Here is a 23942-nt window from a genome sequence, read left to right as displayed (position 1 = left end):
GTGGATATGTTGTCTAGACATGAATTATAGGAGCCATGGTGTACTTGTCTCTTTACATCAATGGAGTACACCAAAACCTACACCCAATCAAGTGACAGGGTACAGAGGAGAAAAGGTACAAAGTCTTTGCCAAAAGTGTGACCTGGCCCCAAAGAGCAGCTGTGACGAGCTAAGGATCCCTTTGCAATTGTTGGATTGATTTTTCGTGGCCCTTGCCATTTTAAAGGTACTTTTCTTTTCAAGGTTGTTCACTGCATTCCTGTCTTCTAGTTCAGGGCTTCTCAGCCTGCCATGGCTGCTATTCGGGGCCAGGTCACCCTTGGCACTAGAGACCATGCTGTGCATCGTCAAGGGCCAGGAGCAAACCCCACTGGTTTTTACCAACCAAAGATGTCACAGACACTGCCACCTGCTCCCTGTCATATGTTTAAGAGCGTGGGCTTTGGAATCAGGCACAACTTGTTAGATGATAAAGGTAACGAAGTCGTTCTTCAAAGGAACACTGAAGCACATAAACAAAACAAGCTGAATACTGCCATCTCTGTTAACCGGTCTCGTTAGAAGCTGGTCAAAGTTGAATCCCCGCTGTGCTGCAAAGCCCCTGTGATTTGAGTAAGTCATGTAACCGCTCTGTGTTCTGTGTCTTTGTAAAATGGGGATAATAAAAACCAAAGATGTTGTGAGGCTTAACCGAGGTGACACATAAGGAACCCAGCACGGGTATGTAGTATGCACCCCAATTATTATTACTGTAGGATCAAGATCCTCGTTTCATGTGGCTCCAGAGAACTGAAGTAGGACCTGGGAGTGGGAATTACAGGAAGTGATTCCTTGGGGGAAGTAACGGGAAATAGGAGATTCATTCGGCAGGGGGTTTGGACTGATTACTTCTGAGTACCCTTCCAAACGTGACCTTCAGCAAGCCAAATATCATAGGCATCCGAAATGCTCTTTAAAGTTTGTTCTTATTTGAAGATGGAAACGTAACTTCCTCCGAGGAGTGCAACACCACACTGTCCCCCTTGTGCAGGGAGGACTGCAGTTCCAGCTGTCCCTTGAAATCCCAGCTCCCCTAAGCCTCCGAGCCTAGAGCTTTGCTCTTGGAGACCCTGTGGCCCAGGGAGCATTTGCTCCGTGCAGTCATTACAGTGGCTCAGAGAGAGATTTCGGAGTCTCTGACTGTCTCAGAGCAGAGCTACTGCCGTTCCAGAGCTGCCAACCTGGTGAATCCCCGTAAGCAGCATGGCTAGCTCTGAAGAAGGGCATCTTTGTGCAGCTCGACTGTGCCAACGATTTGCCGTGCTTTTAACAGCTCGCACTGCAGAAGCATTAGCAGAACACAAAGGAGTGAACAGGCCACGCCTGTCATGATGGTTTTTTGCCGATTACATCCAGTCATCTATCCATTCCACTTCTGTCATTTTGACGAGTTTGCACTTTGTCCCTCCTTCTTCACTTCTGTTTAAATGCTTACAATATTGTCACGTTTGAACAGCCATGCATTAACCGTTAACTCGAATGGTTAATGTATTCATGTTTAAAAGTCATACGAATATTGTGGAAGATCAGTGTCATGACTGTTTTCATTCCGAGGGCTTTGGACCTAAGTTCCCTCAGTGTTGACAGGAAAAATGGACAGCACTGCTGTTCCCCATTCCCAAGGAATTCTGGCTTCAGATACTTACCCTTGCTTGGAAATATATAGTGCTAAATGGGATCTTCACACATCCTAACCAGTGCCTCTCGATCCGAGTGTGGATTCCACTTCCTCTTTCCCGATCATCCTAAAAGAAATGTTTGGAGGAGGTAAAAATTATTTAAGAACTCCAGAACTGCATTTAATTAATTTTTCAGCAAGAAAGCAGCGAGGTTTTAGCTAAAAGCATGGAGACTTAGGTAACACAGACCTAATAGAGATACTTCATAGGAGTCTTTCACTTTCTTTGAACTTCAGTTTTCTCAACAATTAACTGCAGCTTTGACAATGTGCCTTAGTGGGTATTTTAGAGACAAATAAAACAATGTATGTAAGGCAGCCAGCACAATTCCTGGCACAGAGAAAATAACTGCCTGAAAATAAGAAAGCCATTATCCCCGGCCCCATTTCCCCACTTATCCACGTCAGCCATCAAGCATTTAAAGCATTAGAAAGGTGGGAACTGGGTTTGCGATTTCTCCCGGGACAGAGGACAGGACAGAGTTCAGACATCTTCCTTGAAACTGAGAACTTACCTCTAAGACATCGTATAGCACTTCGTCAAAAATATTAATGAACACATCATCTTTCACCGACTGTAAACTGGCTGTGCTGTAATCCCCATTAGGGGCCCTGCAAAATAAGAGGGCCAGGGGCCATGAGAACAGGAAAAACAAATCATGAGATGCAAATGTCAACACCTGAAAAATACCCAAGTAGGAGTGTAGGGGGAGGACGAGAGGCACCTTCTCCCTTCCTTCTTGGTTTTGTTCTTTTGAGACAGGGTCTCATGAGGCTGGCCTTGAACTCACTGTGATCCTCCTGCCTCAGCCTCCTAAGCACTGCGATTTCAAGTGTGTGCCACCAGACCTGGCCAACAAAGGCAGTGCTCTCATTTCTAGGACTTGCCTTGTGCAGGAAGAAGGTAATATCTACACTCTGATGGAGGAACACTGGCCCGGAGACTGCAGAACCAGCTCCTCTGTGGGCTTGTTTTGCTGAGTCTCCACTTTCCCCAGCCCACTGTGAGCTCCGCAGGAAGCAGTGCAACCACAGGTCTCTCGCTGATGCTGGGGTGCAGCTGCTTGAAGGCCCCTCCCCTTCACTCACTTTCTCATGGGGCGAGGGCTTTTCCTGTGGGGCCAGACACCGCGGATAGCAAGGTCTAGTTCTGATTGTGTTTTGTGTAACAGTGCTCTCCGGTCCCTCCTAACCCTACTGCATCCCTAAGTTACTTTCAGTGCATCACCTTCCCTTTATGGGTATTCGTTTCTTGACCATGAAAGCAGAAAGTTTTACGTACAAAAATAATAAAAATCTTTAAAATATCTGAAATTCTTGGATCAGTGTTGTGGAATGCTTGTTTTTTCTGGCGAAGACAAAAATGCCATGGGGTGGGGGATGGAGCTCATTGGCACCACGCCTGCCTGACAAGGACGAGGTTCTGAGTCTGGTACTCGGTACCCCCCCAAAAGCCAAGCAAACAAACAAAAAACCCAACACAACAAAAGAGCTGGAGCCCAAGAAAACTTATATAAGAGCGTCCCAAGTTTCAAACACTGGACACGGCTCCATTTTTCCAGAGTCGCCTGTGGACGAGAGACAGCATCAGACTCGGCGTCGGCCACCTGGTTCTTGTTCCGGTCCCACAGGAGAGCTGGACAGCTGTCCCCACAGCCTCCTCTCACAGGGCCTGTCTCCCTCACACTGCTCAGGACGTCCTACGGTTCTGTACAGAGGCTGTGTTTACCTGAATGGAAATGCAAGCTCTTCATTCCAGCTGGGGTTTGGTCCTTCAGCTGTGCTTGTGTGGCAAATCGTGCGTTGAAAAGAGACTTCTACAAAAGGACGGACTAAAACCTTACAAGCAAGAACAAGTCCTGGTTAGTGGAATTACTTTGTTCTTCTCAGAGGTAGCCTATGCTTATTAGCACATTCAAAAAAAATGAAGCAGGAAGCAAGACTGCTCCTGAAGGCTGTGGGTGAGTCTTCAAAACATCAGCGGTGACACTGGGAGCTGCACCGGGCACCCCGGCTCTCACCTGGCCCAGGGGGCTGTCGGGGCTGTGGGTGGGGCTGTGTGCACTCGGGGAAGCAGCGCGCTTCTCACTGAAAGTCCTCGAAGACCTCGATGGCTGCTGGAATTTGCTGGGAGGGAAAATGTACGAAAGAGATGAGTGACAAGGCCTATCTGATTACCTACTGAGGAGCTGGTTTCTTCAGAGATGTACGGCCCTTAAATACCGAACAGTTTCTCTGGTGTGAAAAACTATGATTGTAAATAAGATACTAATGGTATAACTGACAATGTGAAATAGGAAGAAAAGGGCTAAAGGTGTGGGAGAAGTAGGAAGGGGAGGGGAGGGGAAATAAGGGAAAAGAAAGAATATGAGAAAATGAAAAAATGGAAATAAAGTGTTTGTAAATGGGAAGGGGAGGAGGGGGTGGAGGGGGTGAAGGGAGGGCAGGGACAAGGGGAAAAAATGAGAACCAAGACCTGTCATGTAAAGGTGCAAGATCCCAGTGATGAATACAACTGTACTGTACACCTAAAATGTGCCAATAAACTCAATGAGGGGGAGAAAAAAGATGTACGGTCCTAGCGGCTGTGAGGAGCTCTGTCCTTCCTATGCTTGTGGGCGTCTCCAAAGCTTTCCTGTCACCCAGTGATTATGTGACACTCCCTTCCCCAACGTCCGTTCCAGGGCCTGCGCATCTGCTGAGAGCAGAACAAAAGGCCTCCGCCTCTCTCCGCCCCCGCCCCTCGCGGTGGGCAGCAGTGTGGGGCCCTCCTTTCCCCGGGACGAGAGCCCATCCCTACTAGGCAGCGGAAGCCGGGGCACCTGCCCTGTCTCCACCCAGTCTCAGTTCTCTCCTCCACATTTTGTTTGAACTGCACTCTCCAGTGACCCTGCTATGGGCCCAGGCCAGGGGCTCTCTTTGGGCCCTTCAGCCTTACTGGGAAGGAAGTTGGGGACCCCCAGCTTGAGCTGAGTGGAGATCGGTGGGGCTTAGTTCTTCCCCCTCCTCTCTCTTTGGGGTGGGGGCTTTTTGAGACAGAGGCTCACTATGTAGTTCTTGAACTCACTGTGTAGCCCAGGCTGGCCTCAAACTCGAAGGGATCCTCCTGCCTCAGCCTCCCAAGTGCTGGGATCACAGGTACGTGCCAACCTGCCCTGCTCCCTTCTCCCTTTTGATCTGCCATTCACACAGGAGCAAATGAAGGCCGCTTTCAGAGAGCCTCATTCAGATTCCTCTCCCTCAGGATCCTAACTACCCACTTGCATAGCTGTCCTGCATTTTATTATTTGTCCAGCATTTTGCATTCATTCTTGATCAAAGTACAAAGTGTTTCTTTCTACCAGACGGTCACCTTCTCACAGGTAAGGGTTACGACAAACTACGACACAATACAAATGGGGCATTCAATACAACAACACCTGCCAGAGAAAACCCATTTTTCTTTTTCTTTTTCTTTTTTCTTTTTTTTTGTTTTTGAGATGGAGTCTCAATAGGTAGTTTAGACTGACCTGGAATTCACTATGTAGCCCAGGATGGGCTTGAACTCAGAGCGATCCTCCTGTCTCAGCCTCCCGAGTGCTGGGATTACAGGCGTGCGCCACCACGCCCAGCGAAACCCCATTTTTCTTTGGAAAACCATCACTTTTATTATGATGCAAACAAATATTAAGTATGTGATTATTCTAGGACCTATGTTGGCCATGGTCTGCAGAGACAAATAGGACAGCTCAGACTGAACTGAAGGCAGACACCGCAGTCTCCAAGTGAGGCGGGTGTGGCTATATGAGCGTGGAGAGGGAGGTGGAAATGCTGTCTGGTCGAGATTTGGGTTGATGTCTGAGCTGCTTTGGTGCATCTGCACTGAAACACGCAGCATGTAGGATCAATGACGCCTTCTTGAATGATTTTACACTTGAGAATATTATACAGAGACCAAAAATCAGAGAAACACCCCCAGGTTCCTTAAAAAGAAACAACAACCAAACAGCTTTTCACTCAGGGTGGAAGGGTTGGGAATGGGCCCCAGAAACCAATGGTAGCCCAGAGCCTAAGTGGACCCTGATAAGAGCCAAAGCACCGAGAACAGTTGGCACCAAGAGACATTCCGTAATCGGTGAAGAATTCGTCAGTGAAGAAAAATAGGGCAACATAACTGGACAAGAGCATGGAGGAAAGGAGAAATAAAGGAGACGAACCCAGGGAGGAAAGGAAATGCCGAAGGCTGGCACAGCACGCTTCGGTGAACGACCTCGGCCAAGTCACTCGCCCTGCGCACTTCCTTTTTGTCCTGCAGCAGCAGGAGGAGGAGTTACCTGAAGCAGGACGTGTGAGTGCTGTGTGAAGGCGCAGCACACTGTGTTTTCTCCCATGGCACCGGTGAGGGTGCCAGGAAGAAGCTGCACTTCTTGGTCCTCTATCTATGTTCTCTGAATGGACAAGGAACACGAACTTGTTTCACCTGAGGTGAGGGCCCCTCTGCCCCCAGGGCACTGCGCCAAGGTGGCACAGATGAGAGGGATCCACCCAGCTCATGCCTGCCGCTTTGACCCCGCCTCTCTGGCTGCAGGGGACAGGACCAGGATCAACACCTAACCCCCATTAGCACTTCGGCCTCTCTCCTGAGGACGTGATGCTTAGCTGGCGGTGCCCTGGCTGTGGACCCCTTCCGCCTCACGAGAGAAAAGGGGCAGGCGAGACGGCAGAGCCTGAGGGACACACTTCGGTCCCTGCCGTCCACTGAGCCATCAGCTGTACCTCTTGTCCTTAGTCCCACGAGACGTTCCCAGTCCCTTAGCCTGCAGTGACTGTGACTTGCAAACAATGGAGCCTTGGCTTCGGCAAGAACTCTTGGCCCCGCTGGACAGAGCTGTTAGGCACAGGGGTGAGTGCCTGGGCCCTCACCTTGCTGTGGGTCTCCGCACTGGGATGTCGTAAGCCCGGCAGATGTTCACCAGCAGCTTTATGTCTCCATCAGACAGGTTTTGGGCTGTCACCTTCTTCCGGCCTTTTCGCCTTGGCCTCAGTGGTCGCTTTTGTTCTGCCAGCTTGAAGAGGCTTAGGCCCAAGATGCTAATGATTACAGAATGTGATTAGGACTCAAAGGCAAAGAAGGTCCCTGAAACTGGCTGATGGCTTCCCCAACTCTGGCCCGTCACCTCGGGAGCCTTGGAGAACTCTGCCCTTTTAAGGAGTTTGGAACAGTCTAGTCATTCTGCCGAAAGGGCGATGCCACCTGGGCTCCTAACAGATTTCACCAAAGGAACAGAGCCGTGTTCTGGTCCTGCCTGCGTCTCCCACCTTGCTCGCTGCTTTGCGGACCCAGCAGCCCCTGTCACTCTCACTGGCTCGCGCCAGTCCCTCCCTCCCTCTTCAGCTGCCAAGGGGTGGCTTTTTCCCGCCCCCAGGTCCCGCACGACCCCTCCCACAGAGCCCCAGCCTCGGAGTTAGAAAGGCTGCTCCGTCTCCGGCCCCTTAGCCTCTGCCTGTCAGGGCAGGGCCTGGACTTCTCAATCTCAGGTTAGATGGAACTGGGTGCAAATCCTGAGTCAGGTTATTTCTCCTCTCTAAATCTCTGTCCTCATCGGCAAAATGGGGTCCTCAATACTTCGCGCTGGGTAGATGAGAGGGCGGGTGCACCGACAGATGCCCTCGTCATGGCAACTGTTGGGTTGGTGGCGGTGACTGCCGTGCTAGGGACTGTGCTGCAGGCAGGGGAGGACGATCCTCCCCTCATCTCTCTCTGCCTCTCACTGAGATGATACGCAACGAAAACTCCCTGGAAGGTGAGAGCAACCAGGCGGCGAATCATGGGAGAAAAGTCCTTGGAGCAAATAAATTAGGGCCCAGAGACGAAACAGAAACAATGTGGGACGCATGGTCCTCTGCTTCCCTCCAGAGTACGAGGGCAGCCTAAGCAGCCCAGGCCAAGGTGCACAGCAGCTGAGGCTGGGAGCCCGCCGCTCTCTCGGGGTGCTCAGGAATCCCAGGGGGTTTCCAGCTGCCTTTGTTTGACTGCTGTAAGCACCTCTGTGTCGCAGGAAGAGCACTAGAGCCTTGCCTGTAATATTTCTAACCCTCAGAAGTAGAGTGTTTACCCCATTTTTCAGACAAGGAAACTGAAGGCCCTGAGTGGTGCTATGATTTGCTGAAGGTAATGAAATTTTGTTCCATTTTTTGTGAAGAAAATAGAGTACTAGAAAGGGAGTTGAGGTTCAAACTCAGGCCACTGACTACACACTCTGCCAGGACGCGTGCCTGCCCCAAACTTGGGGGCCTCACACACACACTCTGTGCTAACACAGCAAATCCCCTTTCTTATCAACTCTTCCCCTCTCCCAGAGGCGACCCCTGCTGGGAGACTTTGATGTCCCCATAGCAGTCATGGGAGCACTGTGTTGGTGGGACCATTAAATACAGAAACATCTTAGTGGAAAGCCAAGAACAAACAAGTTAAAATAAAAGAATGAACATACCCCGAGCCTTCAGAACTTAATGCAGAAAGCAAAGCAGAAAAAAAAAAGAAAGGAAAGAGAGAAAAAAAACAGCATGAAAAATCATCATCTGTTCTACGTGTAGTTTTCTTGACTGCGAAAAACATTCAGTCACACTTTGGGCCTGGAATGGAGAGAGAAGTTTCCCACGAATTTACATGGGTGTCTTCTCTCTTCTGCACAGGCCACCATAGATAGACCCTTCCTTCATCTGTCCGTCTGTTTGTCTGTCTATCCATCTATCTATGGCTCCCTCCCAGCTTGATGGTGGACAGCAAGGAGACCAAGAGATCGGCTCACAGGAAAGGTCGTGAAGTGGCCCGGCAAGACCACTGAGATGGGAAGCCATCTTTCAGCTTTTATTCATCCATCCCCACTGAGACCACTGAGGGTTATGGGAAATCGTAGGACATCCGGCAGGCAAATACTGTCCATTCCCAACTTCCGTGTCAACGTCCACTTTTTCCTGCTGCCCTTCGCCCTCATGAGACAGCTAGCCCCATGCCTCTGGGTCAGGGTGCTGCGGCCAGGCCTCCCTTGGGACCCCAGAACTTTGGAAGGTGAGGGCCTGGCCACCTCCTCTGCTGGCCTGGCCCCGGGAGGCTCAGAAGCAGAGGGCCATGTGCAGGAGGGTTGGGTTCCGCCATAGAAAACAGCGGAAGTGGGAGGCTGCTTTGGCAGGACTGGCGGGCGAGACAGGCTATGCTGGAAGGCGATGGGAAGGCCCCGGGCACAGCTCAGTCTAACAGAAATCCCCAGTCGACGTCACCATGATGCATCGTTCTGGGCCCAAATGCATACCATGTAGGGATTTTTTGTACTATCTGGTATTTTCAATTTATCATGCTTGTATAACTTTTATGATAAGAATTTGTAGAGTAAATAAATAGGTTGAGTCTGGGAAATGGAACGAATAGCATGTTTGGTTCAAGTTCTTCAGAGTTCCTGTCTAGGTTATCCAAGACTGATCGCCGGGGATTCAGCGTTTCGGTGGCCTGCCTTGCAAGTGCAAGGACCCGAGTTCTAGCCTCCGTACCAAAAAAAAAAAAAGCAAACAAAAACAAACAAAAAAGACTGATCGCCTAAGTGTCCAGGGCAGCTAGGAGTCAGACATCATGCTTCCTACCAGCACTTTCCTAGCGCATCTGGGTTTTCTTTTTTTGAGACAGGGTCTCACTGAGACTGACCTGGAACTCACTATGTAGCCCAGGCTGGTCTCTATCTGTGGCTCACAGAGATCCTCCTGCCTCAGCCTCCTGAGTGCTGGGATTACAGGCTTGGGTTTTCATTTTTAAAGAGAATTGTCATATTAAAGTTTGGCTGAATAAAGAGTTTTCTTTTTTCTTTTCTTCATGCCTTCCTTCTTTCTTCTCTCCCTTCCCCTCCTGTCTTTCCCACACCAAAGTGCAGAGTACATTACTCCCTCTTTATCTGTGGATATATTGCAAGACTCCTAGTGGGTGATGTAAATCCCAAATACTACTATATCATATACATCTGTATCTTTTTTTTAATGCATACATATCTATGATAAAGTTTAACTAAAAATGAGGCATGGTATGGGATTAAAAAATAATAAAATAGAACTGTAATAAAAGTTATATGAACGTGAAAAAGTCTTATGTGCCGTTTTTTACATTATAGGATAAAAATAAAGATTTTTATAGGAAATAATAATAATGGCTTGGTTTGATTCTTTTTACCTGATATTGGGGACTTCTTCTTCTACTACCAAGTCAGCAAGAAGAAAATGGTGTTTTGCAATTAGGAAACGATTTACTACTGACTCTCTAACCTGGGGAAAGAAATCAGCTTGAGTTAAAAATGTTCTCAATGGTTAGGCTTCAAAGTTCACTGCCCTAATGTCACCTCGTGTCTCCTACCCTCAAACTGTTACTTTTTTATTTTTTTTTGCTGTAAATGCTCTCATTTTCCACCCCTAGACTGTAAGTTCCCCAAAGGCAAAGGTTATATTTCAGAAGCTGGGCAAAATATAGTAAACTTTTGCTGAATGCATGCATTAGCGATTACAAAAAAATCAGACCTCGAAGTACACACAATTCATAATCTTACATTTTTCCTCTGTTCAGAATGATCAACTTTCTAATTCAAATTAAAAAATCTCTTAATTTCCATAAATCTTTTTTTTTTGGTACACACACAGGGTAGATAAAACTAGATAGGAAAAATGCCGGGTAAAAACAATAACATTCCTTAAACATTAAGTTTACTGAAAGAAGGAGAGAAAAAAGACAGAAAAAAAAAACCCCAAAGGAAAGAGGATAAACAAAAGTATGTTTAAACTTTAATTTTTAGTTGTCTAGTGTATATAGGCAGTTTTTTGGGGGGTTAAAAACTTGTTCTGACTACAGTGGTAGTCACTGTAACGCAATGAAACATAAATACAAACACTGAAATATTAGAAAAAGCATGACTTAGAAATTCAGTCCTTGCAATCATACCCCATTTAAGATATTTACTGATAATAAATCACAACATATCCTATTAGTTTCACATATTATCAATTATGTATTTGTATTGATGAAAAAGTAAGTCAAGAGGCTAAGCTTGACAAGATGACACAGACATTTATAAGAACAGAGCACTTTCTACCCTAGAATGCTGGTTCCTTCTCCTCCTGTACCACCTGCTTTAAATCATTTTCTTACCTGCTGCAGGTACTTGGCTACTATGGCCCGGTGGGCATCTATGTGGTCCTTGGTTTCAACTACACTTTTGTCCCGTAAGCGTTTTTCATAGTCCTAAAATGAAAAGAACATCATAGTTTTATGATTTTAAAGTACTTTCTGTTGCTCTTCTTGGGAATAGGGAATTATTTATCAATGTGGCTTGTCATTAAGTTGGGGTTATAAATGTTCCTTCTAACCTGTGGTTCAGAATGGATCTTGGATGTGGTATCTAGGACTCTGGGTCAGTGAGTTGAATGACCTTACTAGTAGTACAGTATTTAGAAGTTAAAATGTACATTCAGGAAGGAATAGAAGCCACAGAAGACACAGAGAAAGGACTTATCATTTGTTTTAGTTACTTTTCTCGCTGCTGAGACAAAATACCTGACACCCAAATTTAAAGGAGGAAAAGTTTATTTGGCATTCAGTTCATAGAGGGTTCAGTCTATAATTCGATGGCTCCAAGGCAGGGTGGCACATGGGAGAGAGGCAACAGTTCATGTAGCAAAGCAACATTAACAGCATCTTTCTGCCCCTTTTATCTTATGCAGACCACTTGGGGCAGGCAGCACTCACACCCTTAATCCTAGAGCCCTTGATCCTAGCATTATACAATGAATCAATCCCAGCACCACACACTCTAGATCCAGTCACCTCTGAAAAAGCCCCAACCATGAGCACAGGAGGCTTGGAGGGGATATCTAGACACAGCCATGCCAATATTCAAGATGATAAGCTCATCAAGCAAGTTAACCAAAGCCCTGCTTAAGTTTTACCCTATCTAAATTACAAAAACAAAGGTGGAGGGGGTGAAGGGAGGCTAGGGGAATGGGGAAAAAATAAGAACCGAGATAGGTTACATAAAGGTACAAGATCCCAGTGATGAATGTAACTGTATTGTATACTTAACATGTGCCAATAAAAATATATATTAAAAAATATAAATTACAAAAACATTGGAAGGCTCCAGTGGAAACATTCCCCTTGTCACGTGACATCTGGCTGTAGCAGTCTTGGGGCATCTACTCAGAGGGCGTTGGATTCCTTTTGCTGTCTCTCAGGCCTCTCCCTCCTTCAGTCAGTGAAAGAGTATGTGTGCCCCACCACATTCTTCTACAAGCCCAACCTCAGTCAAAGACAAATGGCCAGCAGTGGCTTCTAACCCAGGCCTGGTGACTCAGAGCTGTGCCCCAAGACTTCCGAAGTGGGAACCGGAGGACAATTCTGTTTCTACAGGCAAAAGCCACCAAATGTGAAGTTGGATGGTGCTGGTGACCATGTGACCCAGGAGACAAAACCTGTCTGCAAACAGGAAGGAGGTTCCTGAACAGAAGCCCAGACAGGATGGCGAAGGGGCCTGGCAGTGGGCAGCCGGGCGTCCTGGGGCTTGGGGCACACGGGGACTCCTGCAGTCCCACGTCTTCAGATGTTCAACACTATTGTGGAATTAAATACCAGTAAACTTCCACTGGTGTCTGAAGTTGTTCAAAATGGGGTTTTTAATCCCTTAGGACCACAAATGCAAACCACTGGTTGGGAGGAAGAACCAATGAACAGAAATATTCACCAAGAATAGTTTCTGCACGAAAAACCATAATGGTATTATTCTCTAGTGGTTCCCCATTTACCCCATCCAATACAAACCTGCCTGTCTCTCAGTGTCCAGCCCACACAGCCTGTGCCCTGAAACCCGTCAGAGCTCCTCAGCCTCCACACCTGCCTCTGCAATGCACCCATTTCTGAACCTTTGCTCCTCCTCTTGCCCTTGCTCTGGTGGACCCGCCCGCTACCTTCCTGCCTGGCTCAGTGGAAGGCTGTTCAGATCCTACCCATCTGTAGGTTTCCCCAAGTGCCTTGTCCTGTGCCTTTAACAGGGAATTTAGCAGGTGCCTAGCACATGAAAGTGGAGCTGAACGCCTGATGAAGGCAGCACTAGTTGGCACATGAACCTGCAAGGTCTTTTCAGTTTTCCACTTCTAGTTGTAGGCAGTTCAGCCAACGGATTCAGAACCCTGGTTACTGGGTGTATGCTACTGTATTGAGGCAAGGAAATTATTTAAATACCAACTTTAAGAAAAATAATGGACAAGCTATGTACAAATAACTATTAAAACAAACTAATTTTGATGCTGAGAACATCATCAAAGCACACATACAGTAACCACATACCAAATAGCACAGCAGATATTTATGATTTTAATAACCCTTCTCAGGAAATTTTTTTCTTTTTTTAAAATTGGTGTTTTCTAAGAATATTTAATAATGTGGGAATTTATTTTTATCTTTATTTTCTGGTACCAGGGATCAAACTCAGGACCTTGCGCTTGCAAAGGAGGTGGCAGAACCACTGAGCTAAATCGTCAGCCCAGGAAATTTCTTACCTGGAATACCCTTTCCATAATTTCTCGGTCATATGCTGGAATTTGCTTATAATTTCGGAATTCTGGCACCTCTTGGTTTCTAAGACGAAGAAGCCGGAATCGTTTGGATCTATTTAATTCCTCATCTGAGACAAAGTTAAATTCCTGTTGCAGCTGTTCCAGTCGAAAGAAATCAGGGACATAAGATTCTCCACTGGTAGCAACCTATAAAAATTAGAAAAAGCTAGAGTTCAGACAACAGGCACGGAGCTGCTGAGTCAGCATGGGCTGCCTGATTCCCAGGAGCTGCCAGCCTCTGCTTTGTGCTCATCACCACCCTGTGATGAGCCTGTGCTAGGAGCCATGGAGGGCAGAATGTGTCGCATGCTCACCCTCTGTAGCACACATGAGCTGATTGTGCTTTTGCTCCAGTTATTAAATTGCAGTGAACCACACTGTGTTTGCTTCTATGAAAAGTGATTTTCTAATTGATTTTTCACTTTATTTACAAATTCACTGAAGAAAGAATTTTGAATGTTACAGCAGAGACAACTTATCCGTTTATGTACTGAAACATCTCTTAAAATACCCCATCAGTACTTTAGGGGCCGAGGGAGATTGTGCTCTGCAAGATCAGGGCCCACTCCCTCCCTAGCTGTGTGACTGCCAGCGAGTAATTCAGCCTCTGAACTCAGTCTCCTCTCTATTTGTCTGGGAAACAAAACCTTTCTTAGGGGCCTTTACCGAAGTCACAGGCAAGAGCGAAGGTCACAGCAGCCAGTATTTATGGCACGTGGATTGTGCACTGGCTGCGTGTCCATGGGAATGGCGCCTCTGCTCATGACCACACCTTGGGGGCGGCCCAGGACTTCGGCCTTGATGCTCGCGTGGCCTCACAGCCAAGTAAGCAGCGGAGCTGCGACTCAGAGCCATCCTCACTCTGCACAGCACTCCGGTTACGATGCGAGACAAGGCGCAGCCCTTCCGGTTACCGCCACTCCGGCCTGGCTGCGTCACATTACCGAGATCAGCTGCATCAGAGGGGCGTTGTTGGGGTCGTTGGGGTCCAGCTTGGATTCGGCCGCCCACTTGGCCAGCTTCTTCATGTCCGTCAGCCCTGACGTGCCAATCGACGAGATGGCATCTGCTCTCTTCAGAGCACTAGAGCCAAGAAAAAGGGAAACCACAGCCGTTAGATTGCAGGGGCCCACTTCACCCACCGCAGTCTGCGGCAGGATCTAGAGTGCCAGGGAGCCGCCTAGAGAAAATGCTAGCCTCCCTGAGAGGAAATCTCACCCTACGCGCCTGCCTGGCTCTTTGCTCTGTGATTGCTGTTAATGCGCTAGGGGGCCACGAAGAAATAGGAATGGAAGCAGCGCAGAGGTGACCCGGCCCACAGCCCGCCGGCACTGAGGTGTCTGCCTGGCTCTTTGCTCTGTGATTGCTGTTAATGCGCTAGGGGGCCACGAAGAAATAGGAATGGAAGCAGCGCAGAGGTGACCCGGCCCACAGCCCGCCGGTGCACTGAGGTGCTGCGCGCTCCCAAGGCCCTGACCGCCTCACCTGGGGACACGCCGAGGACAAAGCGACAAAGCGAAGCCCCGCTTTACCTAAGCACCGGCTCTAGACCGCGACCCAAAGGGCGTGGGGCTGTCAGAGTGGGAGCAGCACCAAGAGCTCCCGTTCAGCGTCACTCAAGGCCCCCGTGCGCTCTGACCCCATGATCCCGCGAGGTTTCTCCAGCGCTAAGCCAAAGGGCAGTGGGTGCGAAGGCCTCAGCCCAGCCTGGCCCGGTCCTGACCCAACCCGAGCCGCAGCTCCCAGTGGTTTTCATCACACGGAGACAGGGGTCGCCAGGGGGACGCTGAGGACGCAAAACGAGCCCTTTCCACGCTCTGGGAATGAAGTCTGCGGCTTGGAAAGTGTTTTCCCCAAGACCAGGAGCCCTTTTCCTTTCGAGAGGAGGCCGCGGAGGCCTGGAAGAGGAGGTGGGGAGCGGGGAGACACCTCACAGTTCCCTGCAGCTTGAACAAAGTGCTCTTCCTGTATTCGTGCCCCCACGTCTAACAGAGGAACAACCGGCGTTCGCTAGGCGATGCTATTCTGATTTCCCTGAGCACCCAGCAGCTACAGCGGCAGGAGAATGGGCTACTGCAAGCTCCCCACCCTGCACCCTCGCGTTACCTCCGGAATCCCGCGTTCTGCTGCGACGGCGGGGGGATCAGCGGGACCCCGTTGTCTCCCACGGCCCACGCCACGCTGTGGGACACTTTCCCGGAGGTCATGAGAATCATCTGGTTGCTGCCATCCGCTTCGAAGGAGAAGGGCACGCCTAGGGACACCGGACGGAGGGGTCCCTGTGCAGGAGGAGGAGGAGGCCGGGTGGCAGCGCACAGCACTGGCTCCCAGCGCCCGCCCCGTCACCGGTCACCCTGATTCCGCTGCAGGGACCACAGTGCACTATCCAGGCTCTCCCTTCACCGCTGTGACCCTGCCCAAGGGCCGGCCTCCTCCGAGCCCTAACTCACTTACTGTAAATCGGGGAAAACAACAGAGCACCCCTTTCGAAGAATTATTTCAAAGATACTTGCTCATTCATTCAAGATACTTACTTGAGCCACTACTTCAGGCCCGGTTTTGAATGTAGCAGTAAAGAAAGAAAACTGACAAAAATCTTCATTCTGAACAAATAAAATCTCCTTTTTGTGGAGTTCATATTTGACTGGTGGGGAGAGGCAAGGAATATGTCGATAAATAAGAGAAATTTGAGTTGGGTTGGGTGGTGCATCTTTGTAAACTCATCTCTTAGGAAGCTGAGGCAGGATTGCCAAAAGTTCAAGGCTAGCTTGGGCTACAAAGTGGGATCTTGTCTAAAAAATAAATAAAAATGTCTAAATATATATATGAAATATATAAATATATAAAATATACATTAAATATAAGTATAATAATATAAATATAACTTAAATAATATAATATGGGCTATAAATAAAATATGAACAATTCTATATATTATAAATATGTATGTATGGAGAGGGAGACAGAGACAGACAGAAGTCTTTAGCGTGCTAGGGAGTGATAAGGAGAAAAAGACTGGGGAAGGTTTATAAAAATATTGTGCTGTAGGGGGTGAGGGTGTCATGAACGTTCAGGCAGGGTGTCCAAGGCAGCCTCAATGAGGGGACTTTTGAATCGGTGGTTGAAGTGTATTAGGAAGTGAGATGTAGATGTGGGAATATGCCTTCCTGGTGGAAGGAGTGTGTGACAGGGCCCTGGGGCAGGAGTTTATTGAATGACTATGTAAAGTACTATAGGCAAGGTAAACAGTGAGCACACAATAAGTGTTAATTATTTCTAAGCTATTGCGGTCACTGACTGGGCTCCTGCTAGTTGGAAGTGATTGATAAAAACTTTCTGGGCAAACAAAGGAAGAAAAGATTTCCAAGTACTAAATATAGCAGCTACATAGTCTGGATTTCTAGTTACCACACTAACACAAAACATTATCACTATTCCACTGTAATGGTATCTTTGCTTTTCAAATCTTTCTTTCATTTTGAACACCCCATTCTTATCTCCAAAAATACTCCTATGAAGCCTCAAAGGAGGTACCATGAGGTCCACTTAATGGACGAAGAAGACAATAATGAAGGAGGTTACATGACACTGACTACCTGTCCACACTGCGTGTGTCTTCGTATTGTATGACATCTGACTACCTGTCCACACCATGTGTGTGTTTTCGTTTTTTATCCTGGTGACTGGATTTGGCCCTTAGACAATTCTTGCAGAAGAGGGTCCAGGAATGAACTAAAAAAATTAAATCGCAAAGTGAGACCCTGTCTCAAAAAAACCTAAATAGCTGGGGATTTGGCTTAGTGGTTTTGCCACCCACCTTGCAAGTGCAAGGGCCCAAGTTCAATCCCCTGTACCAAAAAACAAAACAAAAACAAAAAACCCACCTAAATGCATAAATAAAACCACCATAAACATGAGAAATCAAGTCACCCAACTAAGACAAGGCAGAATCAGACCAATATCCAGACAGATATTGGACTTATCAGACACAGAATATTAAAAATATTTTAATATATTTAAATAAAATGACTGAATGAAAAAAAAAATGAGTGAGATTCTTAAGAAAGGATTAAAGAGCAGTGGGAGCTGGCCAGACTGATTAGAAAAGAATTACAGAGAATGTAAGAAAATGATAATAAATTCCAATGATTAGAAACTACTGAAGAGTAAATTCATGACTTGGAAAACAAGTTTGAAGAAATTACATAAAATGTAGCAATTAAATGAAATGATAGCAGATATATTAAATAAAGGTTAAGAAACTTTGGGGAGCACAGCTGTAATCCTAGCACTCTGGGAGCCTGAGGCAGTAGGATCTCAGGTTCAAGCCCAGTCTAGACAACTCAGCAACTCAGTGAAAATCTAGCTCAAAACCAAAAAATAAATACTTTAGTAAAAAGGGCCAAGAATATAGTTCAGTGGAGGCCCTGGGTTCAATCCCAGAATAAGTAAGAAAAGAAGATGAGCCATGGAGGATACAGCAAGAGGGTGCATCATTTATCTTATTAGAATTGTAGAAGAGGGTAAGAGAGAATATTAGTGAATAATCTCTATAATAAATAAAATTACTACTTCAGCCTTATAAGTATTACTATGATGTAAACTTTTATGCCCAAAGCTTTAAATTCATTTTATATTATTTCCTTGCACAAGATGTCCAAAAGTAGAATTAAGGACCAAAGAGCATTTTAAAGGTCCTTATTTCATTCTACAAAACTTCTTAATAGTTACCCTAGTTATATGCATTTACTCGGCCAGTAACAGTTTATAAAAATGTCTCGGCAAAATAAAATTGTTGTTCAAATTTCTGATAGAACTTTTATAATTACCTGGTTGTCTGAGAAGTGAAAAAAAGATAATTCAGTGAAACCATGAGCCCACTGAGGATAATCAGCTTTTCTTACCACTGCCGACTCCCTCATGATCAAGGGTCACGCGCTGGTTACTGCTAAATTCCACTTCCTCAATGGTGGCCCTTCCGGTGACAACGGTAGTCTCTGGGATAGGCAGGAAGACTTCTGCTAGCAAGGTGGTACTGCTGTGTCCAACTGTTTCATAGACCTGAAACCCGAAGAGGAGAAACAGCTCAGAGAAGCAGCAATGGAAGGTGCTCATTCTCAGATTGTCAGTCCACACTCAGCGCTTCTCCCAACCCTCAGGGTCGTAGCAAAATGGAAAGCTGTGCGCTGTTACTGTGGTTCCAGGGATGTGGGAGCAAGGAAACTTCTTCCTCTACAATTAAGGCATTGATACAATCTATGTAACATTTGTTACTTTTCAAGTACTCTGCTTGTTAAACTTGTTTTTTGACCCTGCAATGGCAGAAACTCAAAGAGACAGCCACAGATCTGATGTTCTTTGTAAAGAGTAAGAAAATCCGGGTCTTTGCATAAGATAAAAACAATTGCTTGGTGTTTTCTGTTGTTGTGTGCCTTTAAAAGCTTCCTGTTGATGTGAGCCTATAAAAGGAGCTGTTTCTGTGAAATAAACCAGACTTCTCTTGGTCTCCACTCAGGCTTGAGTGTTTTTTCCTTTCTCAATCCTCACTCCCCAACTCAGACATGCTCGTGTTGTGAAGGCTGGGCCGCCACACAGGGAGACCAGTTTATACTAGGGTGAGACAATAAGGACAGGCCACTAGATGGGCTATCTTCGGCACCCACCTTGACACCTGTCAGATGGCTCATACCCAGCAGCACTGCAGTGTCATGTTTAAATCTATTTTATGGTTCTCAAATTCGTCACATCCACACCAGTTTATTTTTTAGATACGGACCCCCCCCCCTCAGCCCCGATGTTTCTCAGGTTTCTCCCAAGATGGCACCAGGAGGGTGAGCTATTAATGAAGGGCCAGGGCAGGAAGTACACTTTGACTGACAGTAATCTATTGAGAATACTCTCCTTTTGTGAAAGCAAAAAATAAAACCATGAGATCATCATTACTTCCTTGCATTTGGAATTTTAATTAGACCTTTCCTAACCTAGAAGAATCTCTTCATTATCCTTGGGTTATAGAAATTGAAGTCAATCTTAACACCCAAGGCAGCTAAATCAGGGTGTGAAGCCTGTTTAAAAATAAGAACACATAGCTGGGGATTTAGCTCATGGCACCACTCCTGCCTTGCAAGTACAAGGTCCTGACTTTTATCCCTGGTACTGGAAAAAAGAATAAATACTTAAATATAATTCAAACCATTAAAAAAAAAGAACATGTGAATGTTTCTGAAAGACCTTATATCTCTTGTCATAAGATAATGAAGTATTAGTTTACTCAGCTGCACAGGACTAAGTTTCTGTATTTTGTGATTCCAATGGATTTGAAATGCACCCCCCTTAGACTTGAAGAGTTACTGCAGAGGACTCCAGAGTTGCTTCTCCACTTCAGTTTTGTGTGTATTCCTCCTGGCGTGGCCGCTGCTGGTCACCATACTTCATGGTGACCAATAAAACACACACTGATACACATCATGCCAAGGGCATTTCTGGCGGACTTTGGAGTAAAAGTTCTTGTTTTCTTCTCTGGGGCCATTTTCCCATTTAGTGCCAGAGAGGAGCTGAGTAGGGTCTCTGGGTGCTGGGTCCTCAGGACAGGGACAATTACAGACCCCCCCGGGGTGGGTGGCATGCTAATTAGCACTAAAGCTCTGAAGCCAATGAGTCCCTTTTTAAGAAAGAAAAATGAATTCCACTTAGCAAGCTTACAAACATGCAAGTTCCCCCAGATTTCTCACCCTACTCATTGAAAGTAGCAGCAGTTTTATTTAGAGCCTCTACCCATAAGAGATGCCAGTAGCTGCCCACCAGTTATGAAAATAAAATGTGGCTCCAGACATTTGCCTATATTCCCCCGAAGGGCAAAATTAATCAACCCTGATTAGGAACCAAACCCTCACTGTAAGCAAACTGAGTGTGAGTGTGTGTTTGAAGGTGGAATGTTAATGAAATAACAAGACAGTAGAATTTACATTTGATTTACATTCAACTTCAAAAATTCTGCCATTGTGAAAGCAAAGTTGTGGTTATTTAAGAGATTATTATTACTTCCCCATTTTTTTTTTTTTTTTTTTTTTGGTACTGGGGACCTTGCACTTGTGAGGCAGGGGGCGGCACCACTGAGCTAAATCCCTGGCCCTACTTTGGAAGACTGTTTGCTTTAAACCACAGGTGGCTGCTGCTGAGTCAAATGATCCATCCAACACCTTCTGAATCAGCGGCCTGGCTCTGCCACTTTTCTGCTGTGCAATCTCAGGGCAAATTCTTAACTTCTCCTAGGTCCACTTGTATCATGGGAGGGGTGGTACAGCTACCACTGGATTACCGTGAGGACTAAATGAGGCTGTGTGGAAAGGTTTAAAGTGGTGTTTGGCATCTCGTAACTATCTTTAGTTACCGTGTAACTATATCTAGTCATTGTGCACCAGACATCTCGAGATAGCAACCCAGCTCAGTGTGTGAGGATGCTGGATTTCTGAGACTTCTCCCATGGTAACCAGTTCTCGGGGTGCGGAAGGTAAGCTGGGTTTGGACTTCGCTCTTCTTTACCATTACACCTGGTGAATATGATGAAATGAGCATAAAATTTAGCATCAAGGAGACCTGCGTGCGAATGCTTCCCAGCCACTTGGCTTGTTTTGGGTCGAACGACTCAACCTCTCTGATACCGTTTTCCCATCTTGAAGGTGAGGAGAATAACAGCACCCATGGTTTTCTTCCATACCACATGAGAAGAGATGGCCCTGCCTGATGAGTGTCATTTCCTACACACCTTCCCCATTTTCACTGATCCCTCACGATGCTCTTTCTCTGATGGAAGTCAGCCAACCTGCAACCTGCCTTGGTGAGGCCAAGTTCTCCAGCCTCACTTTGGGAACCTCCTCCGACCCTGTCCTTGGGCCCCTCCTTGGCACCTCACCTTCTGAATCAGCGGCCTGGCTCTGCCACTTTTCTGCTGTGCAATCTCAGGGCAAATTCTTAACTTCTCCTAGGTCCACTTGTATCATGGGAGGGGTGGTACAGCTACCACTGGATTACCGTGAGGACTAAATGAGGCTGTGTGGAAAGGTTTAAAGTGGTGTTTGGCATCTCGTAACTATCTTTAGTTACCGTGTAACTATATCTAGTCATTGTGCACCAGACATCTCGAGATAGCAACCCAGCTCAGTGTGTGAGGATGCTGGATTTCTGAGACTTCTCCCATGGTAACCAGTTCTCGGGGTGCGGAAGGTAAGCTGGGTTTGGACTTCGCTCTTCTTTACCATTACACCTGGTGAATATGATGAAATGAGCATAAAATTTAGCATCAAGGAGACCTGCGTGCGAATGCTTCCCAGCCACTTGGCTTGTTTTGGGTCGAACGACTCAACCTCTCTGATACCGTTTTCCCATCTTGAAGGTGAGGAGAATAACAGCACCCATGGTTTTCTTCCATACCACATGAGAAGAGATGGCCCTGCCTGATGAGTGTCATTTCCTACACACCTTCCCCATTTTCACTGATCCCTCACGATGCTCTTTCTCTGATGGAAGTCAGCCAACCTGCAACCTGCCTTGGTGAGGCCAAGTTCTCCAGCCTCACTTTGGGAACCTCCTCCGACCCTGTCCTTGGGCCCCTCCTTGGCACCGTGGCTCTCAGGGAGTACTTTGAACAATCTGATTCCCTGTCTTCCAGTTAAAAAAAAAAAAAAAGACACAGACAAGTAAGATGTGTGTGAAAAAGGTCTGTTTTGGACTTACGTCCACAAAGAACCAGCAACAAGGATGAGAGTAAGCTTGACGAGTGTAAGCAAAGGCATTTGTCCAAATACCACTGTACTTTCCACTGCAACTGAGCTACAAAGGAGCCAGAGAAATCAGGACTGGCCCTGGGGATGGAGTCATATTAGCGCCAACTGGCGGCTAAGAGAGGCACTTGTCTCTGTCAGTCCTCAGGCCAGAAAAGTAAAAGTTTGACAGGAACGATTCATACAAAAAGACCATAATGCTAGAAAGTGTACAAGGCAGCCAGCATCACACCTCACTGGTGAGTGTTTTTATAGATGAGAAAATGAATGCGGCGTTGAAGGTACAAGTCAGCGATGCACAAAGAAATGAAGGTAATCAACTTGGAGCTTTTAACCCTTCTAAGTCAAATTTCCTTTGTAAAAGGCCAAGGAAAAAAGACCTCAGATGCCAAGATTTTCAAGACCTTTCTGGAAGGCTTTGGGCCATGCTCCAGCTCCCTGTGCTGAAAAGTCCAATGTCAGCCTTTTCTTGGGGACTGCGGGTCCCACCATTCATGGCTGCAACAGCTTCTCAGCCTGGCCTTTTAAAAAATTAGCATATGTTTGCCACACACAATGCACATACTCATCTTCGGAGATTTGCTAATGTACATACTGAATCTTGCTCATTTTTATCTTCCCTTCCCCTCCCTACGCTCCTGTCTTCCTAACCCCAGATCCTCTCCCCATCTCCACATAATGTATCTCCTTGTTTCCTATAACTTTTTAAAAAATTGTTTCTCTCTAACGTGGCTTTAGTGGACACCTCCCTTCCGCCCGATGTGCCAGCAGGTGCGATCCCAGGCCTCACGCCGTCTTTCTCTGTGGCCGCTGCCCTCATGGCTGGGACTCCGTGGCCACTCTTCTCCCAAGCCCAGTTAGGAAACACCGAACCCTATGGTTAAGAGCACTTGTACGGAGCCAACCATCACAGCCAACACTGTTCCCTTCAGTGGTCCTTACCCTCGTACACCAGTGAGCATCGTTTCTCCATCTTCTCTTACCCCAGAGCTGGACTGAAACTCTCCGGGCAGGGCCCTGGGCACCTCTCTGTACCGAGCCTTCCCACCAGACCACAGCTCTCTTGGCTCCTGGGGAGACACCCAGAGGGCTCCACATCAAGCAGCAGACACCCTGAGGTGGTTTTAAGGAAGAATCCCAGAAGTTTTCCTGAAATACACGGCTGCAAAGCCAAGAACTGGATAACACTGGCATGGACAGATGCATCCAAGGTCTTTCTCCAGGCCGAACTGAGCAACACCCCCAGCCCTTTCTCCATTTTTAAAATGGAGCTTCCTAGAGATGCCAGGAATACCTGAATTTTGTTTTCCTGGTTCAAAATTAGCAGTTATATGGAAAATTTCCAGATAGAATTTAACTATTCCTTAAGATAGGGAGCACAATATCCTAGGAATTAGTTTCATCAACAGCTGCTATGCAATCATAAAAAAGTATGCCATCTTGATATGTGGTTTGATTCCTTATCAAATCCCTTTAGACACCTGAAGAACTTAGCCAGAACTCTGTTTTGGAATTTTAAAAATTTACATGGTTCAGTTCTTAGGTCCAAGCTAATTGCCTGTTCACATACTCAAAGTAGTAAGGAGAAAATTTTGTGGGTTTCTTTTTTCTTTGGTTAAAAATATTCACTTCATAGTATTTCAGAGAATTATCCTTTTCACAGTTTTTAAAAAAGTACTTGGATTGTAACATTCACAGCAAGCAGATATTCAAGATGGTAAACGAATTAGCACTGGCTGTGTTTACACATGGAATGTTGGGAAATAGACTATGGGGTGTGAGAGGGAGGCAGATGACCCTTCCTTCTAAAGTATATTTGGGCTGGG

At 46.6% G+C, this 23942-nt stretch overlaps 1 protein-coding gene across 3 annotated transcripts in view; it reads right to left on the bottom strand.

The window, feature by feature from the left end:
- Positions 1 to 23942, bottom strand: part of Cc2d2a (coiled-coil and C2 domain containing 2A) — a 111073-nt gene that overhangs the window by 22834 nt on the left and 64297 nt on the right. For all 3 annotated transcript variants that reach the window (XM_010641862.3, XM_010641863.3, XM_010641864.3), the window contains 11 exons: positions 18241 to 18397; positions 15443 to 15590; positions 14281 to 14419; positions 13280 to 13483; positions 10878 to 10970; positions 9912 to 10003; positions 6620 to 6787; positions 3739 to 3844; positions 3447 to 3556; positions 2233 to 2329; positions 1686 to 1784 (listed from right to left, as the gene is read on the bottom strand). In XM_010641862.3, the coding sequence (XP_010640164.1) occupies positions 1686 to 1784; positions 2233 to 2329; positions 3447 to 3556; positions 3739 to 3844; positions 6620 to 6787; positions 9912 to 10003; positions 10878 to 10970; positions 13280 to 13483; positions 14281 to 14419; positions 15443 to 15590; positions 18241 to 18397 (1413 nt within the window). The remainder of the gene's footprint in view (positions 1 to 1685; positions 1785 to 2232; positions 2330 to 3446; positions 3557 to 3738; positions 3845 to 6619; positions 6788 to 9911; positions 10004 to 10877; positions 10971 to 13279; positions 13484 to 14280; positions 14420 to 15442; positions 15591 to 18240; positions 18398 to 23942) is intronic.

The sequence above is a fragment of the Fukomys damarensis genome, unplaced genomic scaffold (genome assembly GCF_012274545.1).
Source record: "Fukomys damarensis isolate Sample0158 unplaced genomic scaffold, DMR_v1.0_HiC HiC_scaffold_35, whole genome shotgun sequence".
In the NCBI taxonomy this organism is placed as follows: domain Eukaryota; kingdom Metazoa; phylum Chordata; class Mammalia; order Rodentia; family Bathyergidae; genus Fukomys; species Fukomys damarensis.
Note: the sequence above shows the minus strand (reverse complement) of the source record. Positions and strands in the feature narration are given on the sequence as shown.